This window comes from Canis lupus, chromosome 9, assembly GCF_048164855.1.
Source record: "Canis lupus baileyi chromosome 9, mCanLup2.hap1, whole genome shotgun sequence".
Lineage (NCBI taxonomy): Eukaryota > Metazoa > Chordata > Mammalia > Carnivora > Canidae > Canis > Canis lupus.
The window spans coordinates 30,583,426-30,596,863 of NC_132846.1; the positions used below are offsets into that span (position 1 = coordinate 30,583,426).

The 13,438-nt window shown below is 34.0% G+C and overlaps 1 protein-coding gene and 1 pseudogene across 7 annotated transcripts in view; one reads left to right on the forward strand and one right to left on the reverse strand.

Annotated features, from left to right (window-relative positions):
- Positions 1-13,438, reverse strand: part of FERMT2 (FERM domain containing kindlin 2) — an 80,076-nt gene that overhangs the window by 20,545 nt on the left and 46,093 nt on the right. For 4 of the 7 annotated variants that reach the window (XM_072838580.1, XM_072838579.1, XM_072838577.1 and 1 more), the window contains 5 exons: positions 10,442-10,576; positions 3,220-3,252; positions 2,669-2,894; positions 2,301-2,403; positions 710-817 (listed from right to left, as the gene is read on the reverse strand). In XM_072838580.1, the coding sequence (XP_072694681.1) occupies positions 710-817; positions 2,301-2,403; positions 2,669-2,894; positions 3,220-3,252; positions 10,442-10,576 (605 nt within the window). The remainder of the gene's footprint in view (positions 1-709; positions 818-2,300; positions 2,404-2,668; positions 2,895-3,219; positions 3,253-10,441; positions 10,577-13,438) is intronic. The other 3 variants (XM_072838581.1, XM_072838582.1, XM_072838578.1) reach the window with 1 other exon arrangement.
- LOC140639972 (homeobox expressed in ES cells 1-like) lies at positions 6,493-12,477 on the forward strand (annotated as a pseudogene).

Genomic DNA, 13,438 nt, shown 5'->3' on the forward strand with positions numbered 1-13,438 from the left:
GAGACACAGAGAGAGGCAGAGACACAGGCAGAGGGAGCCCGACGTGGGACTCTAACCCGGGTCTCCAGGATCACGCCCTGGGCTGAAGGCGGCACTAAACCGCTGAGCCACCCGGGCTGCCCTGGATAATTTTTAAATAAGCACTACTGTAATTCTGAAAAAGTTGATATGCAGTTCAGAACCACTTTTGGGGTAACACTGGTTTAATATAAGGAAAATATTAGCTACCTACTTCTTAAGGATTATCATTCTAAAAACTTTTTTATGTTTAGTTTCACTATTTTATCACCTTTAAAATGTATTATTTTTGCTATAGCCATTTAACAAACATTATCATCCCCAGCTACTTAGGAAATTATGCAAGTAATAAGCTTCATTTTAGAAATGTGATTTTCAACACAGATCCCATTTCTAAGGGAAAATGGGGTAGTGTTAAGCTACTATATATCTAGAGGTAGGACAATGTATTTCTCCTATAGGATACAGAAAAATAGCTGTTAAGTATACCACTAACAGTACACCACCACCAAACTCTTAGATGAGATGACAAAAAAATTAAATTCATGGATTTGTCTTTAAGTGTATTCAGTTTCCACACAGCAAAAAGTAAACACTATCAAAATACTACTGGAATTACAATGCTACTTTATTTAAAAATAATCCCCTACTCTTTCCCTTGAAAGTCCCATTTACCAATACTCTCCACTACCTGTAAGGCTGCAAACATCATCATTTCTTCTTCTGTGCATTCAATTTCTTCTAGGAGAATAGCCCATTTGGCCTGCTCATAAAGCTGATTGATTCTGATTGCATCATACTGCAGCAAAAGAGACACAATCTTTTTACTACATCACCCTTAACATAAAAATGTTTGAAAAGTGAATATTCACTTTCAAAGCTTAACAAAAAGTTTTAATATACTTTTTTTCTGGGATTTTTATACAGTATCAAATGCTCAATAACAAGGATACCTATCGGGTTAGGTATATCTATATATTCCCACATCTAATTTTCCATTAAAAATGACATTAAAAATATGCCAAAATATTATTACTCAGTATTAGAAATAAGATTCTGTATGTTATTTTACAGGGAAATAATAATTAGATATTACAGAGCTCTTAACAAAATGAATCTAACTTGAGAGACATTTAAAGTAAGGTACAAGTGACTGATTTTCACTTGTTATTGCAACCTGCCACACTAAAATGTTACAGTCAGGGAGTAAGTTACTTCAGGGAACACCCTGCTCACTATGGAAAAGCATACTTAGACAAAGTACTAGGTCCTTAGTAATTATATTAAGAATCTGAAATACAGAGTACATATATATACTTGTGGTAAAGATTTACTTATATGTTACTGAATTATCCATTTAGTTATGTTAATAAAAATTAATAGTAATGTACTAGCAATACTATTTTAGAGTGGTAACAAAACATATGGCATCCCCTTCCCTAGCAAATATAACTTATGTTCCCAAAACAGTTTTGGTTTTACTGAAATGAGACATGATATGGCCTGAGGGGACTAAGACTGTTTTTTGTAGTTCCAAATTATACATTTTACCGTTAAAGAATTACTTAAGCACATAATAAAAAATGGTAAGCATATACATTAAAATCTATACTATAATCTAGACATGAAAAGGATGAGAAGTAGCCAAGAGAGGTTTTCACCTAAGAACGATAATAAGGAAGCAAAAGATCCAAAACACCATGCCATATGTTTTCTAGGGAAAAATACTCCAAGATTTCTTATCAAATTTACTCTTCTCAGAAAAGCAAAGTATTTCAGTAGGACAGATGATGCAGTCATTTGATAGTAAAAATATATAACAATGTTTGCCTAACTAAGTAGGAAGAAATGTAGACTTAGTTTTTCTTTGAAGCAACATCTTGTGATTTATAATTAGAAATTTGAAAGTCATTGAAAAGGTACTATTTCAGAAACACTTTTTTTTCCAGAAACTCTTATTTTACTAAAATCACAGCTTAAAGAGAGACTTAAAAAAAAAAATCCCTAAAACTAACTTTATCAATTCTATAGTACCAAGCTAGTGCATTTAAAATACAAATCAACCAAAAATTCAATTATTTTAACAAAAAAGAAAAAGTTTAATTATGTTCCCAACCTAGGAACACAATACTTATTTCAAATACAGATGCCTTTGTCTAAAGCTTGGGTTTGTAATATTATTCAGATGTTCTATATACAAATGATTACTTACCCCATCAATTCTAAAAAACAAACATCCAAATGAACCAAAAAAAAAAGAGATCCCTCTAAACCCTCGGTACCTTTGGATTCAAATCAAAAAAGCTGTAATACTTGAATCGGAGAAGCAAGGCCTCATTTTCCTTCACATCTTGTTCCATAAGAGATCTTGAGGAATCAAGCCACCTGGACAAATTAACAAGAGCAGTGGAATGCAAGACAAGATTAATAAAATATTTCTACCTCTAGTTGGAGAAAGAAATTCTTCAGTGTGTCTTTAATTCATTAATTTTTAAAAAATTTATTTGAGAGACAGCGTGTATACAAGCCTGATGTGGGGCTCAATCCCATGACCCAAAAGATCATGACCCAAGCTGAAATAATGAGTCAGAGCTTAACCGATTGAACCACACCCAGGCGTCCCTCAATGTTTCTGTATTTTAAAACTTACCCTTGGTTGATTTTTGCTTTGTCAAGAAGAGCCTGAGGCTTGAACATTTTCGCCAGAATTTCTGGTGATGTGATTGGCTGACTGACAGCAAGTATACCAGGGTTGCCTTCTGACAAAGCACTGTCACCAAACCAAGCAGAAGTTGGTGACAAGGGGCTTCCATCATGAGCATCGTAAGTGGGGGTCATTGTTTTACTGTAAAGTCCTGGGCTTGAATATATACTTCCTAATAAATAACATGAAAAATAGGTAATAAGTATGAATGAAGTACAGAATTTTAGTTTTTAATAATACATGCTATATAACGCAAATTGTGAAACAAGTTTCATTATGGAAGAGCTTAGTACATTATTTTACCTGTCTTGAAAACATGTAAAATTAACTTTAATTCTACTTGTACAACATTAGAACATATAATAAATAACAAGGTCAAAAGAATATAATTACATTGGCAGAAATTCTGGGGAAAACAGTTCAAGGGAATTAGAAGCTAAATGTTAAGAATATAGCTGAAGCAGACAGATCAAGTTTTTAATTGTGGCAAGGCTCACCTTTCAGAGGGCCAATGTAAAGAACATCGGTGCCTATAGGAAAGGAAAGACAGGAATTCAGAAGGTAAAGGAAAGGTAACAACAGAAGACAGAAACGAAATGAAAAGGAAAAGGAAATGGAAAAAAGAAAAACAGATTTTCCTAATGTGAATTATAAACCGAAGTAAATATTTTAGATGAATTTAAGAGTAAAGAATCTTAAAAACTGTAACATAAGTTTTTTTGTCCAATTCAAAAAAATGAAGTGCTCTAGTCAAGCATCCAGTGACAAACATATCCACGTTTATCACTCTTTGAAATCCACACCCTGTTTTAAGACAGCTTGATGTAACTGAATAAATGCACATAAACTAAGAACAATTTTATGTTAACATTTTCTCAGTTAATAGCTGAACTGGTTCCAACAGCTTTACAAATAAACTAGTAAAGCAAACGGGAAGATAAAGTTTTGCAAACAAAGATACATTTTATAATTAAGCCCCAAAGGCAGGGGTATTTTATCTTCCAATTCCTCAGTGTTCAACAGGGACATACATGTAGTAGAGGCTACATTAATTAAAACTTGTTGACTTAGTCAACTGACAATATATCCTCCATCATTTTAAATTACAAAAATTAAGGAGACTGGATTAAATTAAGACTTCAAAGTTCAGAATAATGTTAAGTAAAAGAACCTTCCCTCGAAGTCCTAACCCTTTTATGTTTGTTTTCAGTCATAATTTTTAAAAAGAAAATGTGTAAATGGAGGATGCAAAGAGAATGACTGTTTTCCCTTATCTAATTTAGGAATATGCTTAGGAATTTCCCTTCCACTCTAACAACCCCTCCATGCAATGATAAAAACAATTACTCCATGCAATGACAGAAACAATTCCCTATGAAACAGAGGTAGTCATGCTAGAGATTTTTATAGTTGTCATGACCTAGTCTAGGAAGAGCACACAAAGTAAAAAAAAAAAAATCTTTCTAGCCACATGGTATCTCATTTGATGTCCCTATGTGTTCTCCCAATGTTATTAGTCAGTAAAGCAATTTGCAGTACCTAAACATTATTAAATAAGCAACAAAGAAAGCTGTCAATTCTTTATTAGCTTTAAAGAACATTGCGATAGTCAGTGATATCCTTAAATGCTTGAACTTTAAAACTACAAAGGCATTTTGTGAAAGGGTTACTTGGGCAGCCCATACTAATTAAAAGGGCTGAAAACATTACTCCAGCTTAAGTGGGCAAAAAATAATCTTGCTATAGTGAGTATATATATAAATAAGGAATAGAAAAACACTATCTTCCAGGCAAAATCTTCTCATTGTATATTTCAAAGATATAGCAAATAAATCTTTTACTAGGAATGTCAGAATACTGAAAATTCATTCCTAATTTGATGGACTATTCAGAATTAAAGGTAGAATTGACAATTTTATAAAGATTCTAAAACAAAATATATTCCCCTAAATTATACAATATTTAATAGAATCAGCCACCCCATCAATTCTCTGCCTTCTCAATTTCCTCGACTTTGTATATTCTACACTTCACATGTGATCACCTCACTGCTCTTATTCTTACCCTGTTAGGCACTCCACGATAATAATTCAGTTAGTTTTTCCAACAATCCTATTATTCTCATTTTAGAGGAGCAAACTGAGGCACAGAGAGGTTAAATAAGTTGTCCAATGTCAAAAGCTATTAAGTTTCAGAGCCAAGCTATAAATCAGCCAGTCTGATTGAAGCGATACACACCACCTCCTGGGTACCATAACTTATTTAAGCCATTTCCAATTGGTGTGATTTGTTTAGAATTTTGTCAGCTACACCATTGCTACTGCAAATGTGCCTTCCAACAGGTATGTTTGTACTTATTTCCCAATTCAATGCTGGGACAGAGGGTTAATGCATTTTATATTCCTTCTAAGTCTCAGTTCAGTGACAATCCCAACTGCCTTGTGTTTCTGATCGCTCAATTTAAAACATATTTGAAGTAGAAAGTTATTAAGGATAAGATGAACTAAGATACTTAGTTAACAACAAATAGGAGCTTGCTCAACTATATGGAAGGATAACCCAAACTGCGAGGAGGGGAGAGTGAGTTCAACAAAGCACTACAGTCTTGGGCCACCTACTACAAATCTTAAAAACCCCATGTAACTTTAGAATCTGCCTCATAACTTGGTTACTATGGTTACTAATTACATTCTTATTCTTTTTTAAAACAGAGTGTGAAAGTATTTAATACATTTTAGAAAATTTCCATCAAAATATCAATCTCCTACCATACTTAGGAAACAAACTGCAGGTGAATTGAAAATAACAAATGTTGACATTACAGATGAATTAAAACACATAAATATGAAATAATTATATAAAAGTATATAAAAAGGAAATATAGAAGAATTTTTGTAATAGTTGTGATTTTCTTAACCAAGGGTGAAAGCCCAAAACTATAAAGCAAATTACAAATCTGACTACATAAAAAATGTAAAACTTTAGTACAGTAAAAAGATCACAAAATTAAAAACTATAATATATATTACTCAACTATTATTCATACTAGTGTTTATCAGGGCAACTAAAAATGTAATTCTGAGATATTTTTATTGACATACTGGCAAAAATCAGTAGTGATTTACAACATGTATTATCAGTCAGAAGGTAGGAAAAGGGGCATTTTCATGTACTGTTGATGGGAGTGTAAAACTATCACTTTTACACTTTTATGGTGTATATTTGAACTTCTGGGAGACTTTCTGGAGTATATTTGATAGAATAATTAAATACTATCTAGGTAGGAAAACAGTTAAATATACATTTCCTAAACGGAAATTTTGACACTATTTATATTGAACTAGGGAGACCTTTTATTCCAACACAGAAAGATCACCAAAATCTACTGTTCAACGGAAAAACTCAAATTGCAGAATATACAGTATTTACTAAACTCTCATTCATGTCATAAAAAACATAATTAGACACAAATATAAACATATAGAAAAGGTACTCGCAAGTTGTACTCCAACTGTTTACAACAGAGTTTCACAGCAGCAAGGGAGTAAGTTGAAGTGGAATATTCACATTCAGTTTAGTAGGTTTTCTATACTATTGGAATTTTTTATAATCAGACTGTATGAATGTAGGACTTCTATAATTAAAGGATTATAAGATCCATTAATGTTATTCCAAGTGCAAAAACATAAATTACAAATGTATAACAGTCCTTTTTTTTTCAAAAATTAAAAAAAAATTTTTTTTAAGATTTTATTTATTTATTCATGAGAGAAACAGAGAGAGAGAGAGAGGCAGAGACACAAGCAGAGGGAGAAGCTGGCTCCATGCAGGGAGCTCGACGTGGGACTCGATCCTTGCCGGGCCTCCAGGATCACGCCATGGGCCGCTAAACCACTGAGCCACCCAGGCTGCCCATTAATTTTTAAATTTATTTTTATTTATTGATTTTTTTAAGTAGGGATGGAACCCAATATGGGGCTTGAACTCACAACCCTGAGAGTAAGACCTGAGCTGAGATCAAGAGTTGGACGCTTAACCCACTAAGCCACCCAGGAGCCCCAAAACCACGCTTTCATGAAAGACAAAAATGAATGCATAATTCTGTAATATTTGAATTTTTACTGTGAGCATACTTTTATAATTAAAGAACAGTTTACAAAAATGTTTTCAGGGAGCCTGGAATGAACTACAGGAGGATCCCAACTGTAAACGTGGGGTGGAGTCAGTCAAGAGGCGAGGAGAGGCCAGAGCTACCCTGTGCAGCCCATGCAAAGATGTCTCCCAGCCTCCGGGAAGGTGCGTGGCTTGGGGAAAGCAAATCCTCACCCTGCTCCTTTTCAATTGAGAGCATTTTAGGACAAGACCAGAAGAAAGCCTGTGTTCCATCAATGAAACAGGCCCTAGACAGACAGACACCTGTAGTTCCTCAGCAAAAGATGTTAACCTATGTCTACATATCCTGAGCCTTCCCAATGGGATCTCATTCCCTTGTACTATGCATCACCCAGTACCAGAAAAAGATATTTGAAATATGAAAATTACTCAGCCTCAGAAAGACTGTCTTTCTGAAAAGAGGGCTGAGTTGTATAGAGGCCGAAGACCAAGAACTGCTTTTAGTCAAAACCAGACTGAAGTGTTGGAAAATGTCTTTACAGTAAATGCTATGAGTAATGCTGGTATTAATACTGGAGAAGACTTCGCTCAAAACTGAATCTAGAACAAGACAGAATCCAAATCTGTTTCCAAAATCAGCATGCACAGCTGAAAAAATCCCATAGAGAATCGCTGTTTTCAATGGTGAAAACAAATTTCAATACAAATCTCCTGGAATAGACAGAAAACTAAACACATGAAATCTTACAATTACAGAATATGAAGAAGCAATATCAAGTGTTAAAAATATGTTTTCTTTTACGTATATAACCTGTTATCTTTTTTCTAAAAATATATTGTCAATATTATAACATGGTCCCTATTATATTTGGGCACTTTTAGTTAAAGGCCTTTGCCACGTATTTTAATGAATATTTTCAGAAAAAAAGCCAGCTGTTTTAAAGTGAGCAAATTTAATAATTTAGTTTGCTTAAAAATTTTTTTAAATGTTTTTGCTGCTTAAAAATGGCAAACTCCAAATAGGAAAAATGGCGTCTTGCATAAATGATTTTCCTGACAATGCCAAACAAGCAAAGTATTCATTACTTTCTGTATTATCTTAGAACCCAGAATTTTTCTTTGTCTAAACTGCCTTTAAGATTTTTAAGAAAAATTTCTAATGAGATAATTTTCTAATTCTACTTATATAGTAAATCCTGAAATTAGTAATTCTTAAGTCAGTACTATACTACAAAGTTAATTGTTTCTTGGAAAAACTCTTTCCCCAGCTGATCAGGCTCATTTCCCTCCCTCATAGGTAATTAGAGATTTGGTATTTTCCTCAGTAAAGTGGTGAAGCACTCAAGGGCATACCACCTGAGCACAGTTGTGAAAGCAAGGTATTTAAGAACTCCTAGAATATGTCATATTCTATGTAAGAATTTGACTAAAGTCTGAGAATCAAAAAAAAAAAAAAAAAGTCTGAGAATCAATTCATTCATGATGGTTCTTGAAAGATTACATTTTAAAAAAAAATTAAACTTTGTTAAAGTATAATTTATATGCTAATATTTTATCAAATGTTCCAACGACTATTCACACAGTATTTACTTTAAATATAACTGGAGAAATGATATTATGTAATGGTTAGTAACAGGAGTGTGAGCCAGATAGACCTGGATTTGAATTCTAGCTCTGCCCTCTATTATAAACCTTGGGCAAATTACTTTTTTTTTTTTTTTTTTTTTTTTTTAGAGATTTTACTTCTTTATTTGATAGAAAGAGAATGTGGGCACATGGGGAAGGGCTGATGGAGAGGGAGAAGCAGACTCTCTGCCGAGCACAGAGCCTGACTTGGGGCTCAGTCCCAAGACTCTGAAATCATGAACCCAGCTAAAGGCAGACACTTAACCGACTGAGCCACCCAGGCACCCCATAAATTTCATACTTCTTGTAAGGTTCTTTGCTTTTAATACCACCAAAATCACAGGGAAAAATGAAAGATAAAGTATACATTAAATAACAGTTATCACTTACTGAGTATAACTGGCCATGCTCACACTGAGATGCTCACAATTCAAAAAGGAGGAACTAACGGAAACCAAGCCTGAAGAGTATATATTTAATCCTCACCACACCTGCAGTAGAGGAACATTTACATTTGCGAAGCAAGGCATCTGAAATCATGAAGGTATCACATACTGAGATACCTGGACCTGTATTTAGGGAAACAGTATGCATCTGATCATGTTTTTCAATATTTGGTTCAAATATTGACTTAAGGTGCTGACAAGTCATGGAAGCATACAAACTAGATGGAGTATACATCTGTAAATATTCAACTATAATTTAAAATTTGTCCACTTTACTGTATATAACACCTCAAAAAACAAAAACAAAAACCCACCCTGCAGTTACTTAGTCCCATTTACACTATAAACTAAGTGAAAAAGGGATGGTGTCCCCTATCAGATGCCTTCAGTAACATAAATCTTCATGTATTAATTGAATTTTTAAATTAACCCTACTCTATATTAAAGGCACATTGTTTTATTCTCCTTTATCCTCCGTGTAATCCTGAAGTTCCTTGAGGTCTCCCCCCAGTCAGTTGGCTCAACCGGTTTATTAACATCTTGTAACTATTCTTTGACCAAAATGTTCACTGTCAAGATCAGTCTGTCTGGATTGCCTTTTCTTACCATCAGAGTCCTAGCCACTGCAACTTTTTAAAAGCTTAATTCACAAACTCAGTTCCTCAACCTATAAAGTAAATATACCCTGTTTGGAATTGTTTTGTCTTCCAAATTCCTGCAATCCTACTTTCTGTATTTTCATTTAGCACTTATATATTACCTTCTTAAGTACAGTAACTGTTTTTCAATTAGCCTAAAAACTTACGAATAAGGATGTCCAGTCCCTGTATATGCCCAGGACTAAAGAACCATGTACTTTAATTAGTCATCTAGCTACCCAAAAGACACTGCCTATGCTCCTCCTGGATGCCATATGCTGAGTTGGGTTCTGATAACAAAAATGTGAAAGTTCTATCATGCCGAGAGCTCACAATTTATTAGGTGAGAACATGCAGTATGATACTAAACACAGAAAAGTCTGGTCTTAGAAGAGAAGGATACTTAATTCAGGTTGGGAAAGTAATAGAAGGAAATCTAAGGAAGCTTCTTAAAGGGGCAAAGTCTTAAAGGAAAAAGGTGGAAAGCCAAAGGGACCAACACATGCAAAGCATAGAGGTTTTAAATAACCCAGAGTAGTAATAATGTCTTAAATAAGTAATTGTGGTTTTCACAGAATACAGAAAAAAGAACTAAATATAAAACACTGTCCAATTTTTTGCAATACAAAGTTATTGCCCCCCTTTTAATTATTCTTGAGCAGAGAACCAGCCTTCCTTTTTATTGATGCAGCTATTAACAGACACTTGACATGATGATTTGCACACGACAGTGCCTGGTGGTGATTTCATGATTGCAGGGGAAAAATGCTGACGGAAAGTTTTTAAAAAATGATCACTCTCTTAAACCTATGTAAATCATTTGTCAAAAAAACACAATCATATGGATATATGCATGGTTCTCACAGTATCCTTTAGTTAGTCTAACAAAGTCTCACCTGATCCAGGAGTAATAAGAGGCCCCTCTAATTCAAGTGCCTCATCTTCAGACTGGTCATCTAGCTTTTTCTTTTTTTTCTTTGTTGGATCTCTGGGTTTTTTCAAGAGAGAAAGTTCTTCAGGGTGTCTGATATCTATTAAAATAAAGAAGAAAGATTATTTTAGTAGTGTAATGGAAAATTTAAACACTTTACACCTGGCAAATCCATCCAATATAAGAATTAATAATTTCCTTCTGTGTATGTTTATGTTTTGCCAAATATTAATGTTACTCAAAAGACTGAAGTATGGTACTTCTAAAAATAATCTACCAAAGCGTTCAATTCATAGCTTTGTAGTAAGTGTAGTAACCGTAAAGTAGAGAAATAACCATCTGCTGGGGGTACTGAGAAAATATACTAGAATTCTTATATATGTATTTGTTTTTCTAAAACCATAAAAAATTAAGATTTATATCCTAGCCACAGCAACTAGGCAAGAAAAAAATAAAAACATACCAATTGGAAAGGAAGAAGTAAAACTGCTATTTACAGATGACACAATACTATATATAGAAAACCTTAACTACTCCAATAAAAACTGTTAGAACTAATCAGTTAATAAAATTCAATGAAGTTGTAGAATAAAATAAATTAATATACAAAAACCTGTTGTGTTTTATTGGGGGCACTTGGGTGGCTCAGTCTGTTAAGTGTCTGACTCTTGATTTTGGCTCAGGTCATGATCTCGGGGTCTTGGGATTGAGCCCCATGTGGGGCTCTACAGAGTCTGCTTGGGATTCTCTCTTCCCTCTCTTTCTGCTCATGCTCTAAAATAAATATAATCTTAAAAAAAATACTCAACAATATTGATCAGGGAAATAAATGCAAGTTAAAACTATGAGAAAGCATTAGGTACCTGTCAGAGTAGCCAACATTAATAAGATTGATAATAGCCAGTGTTGGTGAGGATGTAGAGGAACTGGAACTTTCATACCCAGCCAGTGGGAATGGGAAATGAGACAAATTTTTTAAAGTTTCACAGTTTCTTATAAAGTTAAACATATACAACTCAGCCATATCACTTCTACTTACTTACTCAAGAAAATAAAAGCACATTATGTAATAGATTTACTCATAAAAGCCAAAACTAGGGAATTACTCATAAAAGCCAAAACAGGGCAGCCTGGCTCAGTGGTTTAGCGCCGCCTTCAGCCCAGGGCGTGATCCTGGAGACCTGGGATCAAGTCCCACATCGGGCTTCCTGCATGGAGCCTGCTTCTCCCTCTGCCTGTGTCTCTGCCTCTCCCTCTCTCTGTGTCTCTCATGAATAAATAATCTTTAAAAAAAAAAAGCCAAAACTAGAAATAACCCAAGGGTACCTGGGTGGCTCAGTCAATGAAGTGTCTGTCTTTGGTTCAGATCATGATCCCAGAGTCCTGTGACTGAATCCCGCATCAGGCTCCTTGCTCAATATGAGGTCTCCTTCTCCCTCTGCCCTTCCGCCCTGCTCATGATCTCTCTCTTTCTCTCAAGTAAATATATAAAATCTATATCTGAGTTTTTTCATCTGTTAAATGAGAATATTAGTACTTCAGGAGGTTGTTGTGAAAATTAAATGATTAATATGGGTAACGTTCCTTGAACAAGGTCTGGCATAACAAGTACTTCATTAAGCGCTAAGTATTAATTTTTTTCTAATTAAAAAATTGCAATTATGGTAGAAATTTGGAAATTATGAAAGTATAAATAATTGAGTCATTTAAAACACATTCTTGAAAAATGGAATATGGCTATGTAAGTAAGAGATTACGTTAACAGATGTATAAAATTGCACTGCGTAAATGTAGCATAATTCAACCATTCTTCTAATACTGAGCCCATTATAAATAATGATTTTACAAACATATATCTGTGTACATATCTCTCCACATTTTATTTCTTCAAGAATTCATTGGAGTGGAATTACCAGATCAAAAGTTTATAATAATTTTAAGGCAAAAGTGGAGCAAGATGGACATGTTTTTTAAAGCTTAGCTTATTTGAAAAATAGTATATTTCCTTGTTTTAATTTACATTTCCTTATTTACTAGTGATGTTGTACATCAAGAGTTTTTAGCCATTTATATTTCCTTCACTAATTTTTCTATTAGGTTTCTTCATTTTTTTTCCTCTTAGGTTTCTTCAAGTCAGAGTTAATTTTCATGTAAATTGTATAGTAGCAAATCACACTGGATTTCTATTTTAAAAAATACTATTATAGGAGCACCTGGGTAGCTCAGGCGGTTAAGTGTCTGCCCCTCCCCCTGCTTATGCTCTCTCCCTCCCTCTCTCCCAGGTTTTAAAAATAAGTTCAAAAAACCTTTTAATAACTATATGGCTTTTTCTGTTTCTCTGTTGGTTATTTGAATTTTACTATTAGGAACACTCAGGTACAGGTCAGGTTTTTGTTTTGTCTCATTATTTCACCTATTTTCTGGGCAATGTTTTTCTGAAATATAAAAACAGAATTACCAGAAAAACTGTCCTGAACAAACAGGTTACCAGAGAACAGGTGAACATTACTGTCCTTTAATTATTAATAAATTTTAGGTAAGTACATTTTAAGTACTAAGCAGCAGAACCATGTTAGAATTAAATGCCTGCTCCTTAAATTCTGTCCCTTTCTTTATAAAAGCTTCCAGGCATATTTGATTTCCTTTTTCAAAAAATAATTTTTAAAAGATTCATTTATTTTAGAGAGAGAAAAAAACGAGTGGGGGTGGGGGGAGGCAGAGGGAGATGGGGAGAGAATCCCAAACAGAATCTATAAGGAGGGCTGAGCCTCACATGGGGCTCAATCCCAGGACCCTGAAATCCTGACCTAAGCCAAAATCAAGAGTAATCTACTTAACCAACTGAGCCAACCCTTGATTTCTTTTTAAAGTTAAAAATAGTATAGCATATTCTTTATAGCTAAGGTTACCTAATTAAAAATCCAAGATTCTCTTCATTCTTTTTTTTTTTTTTTAAGTTTTA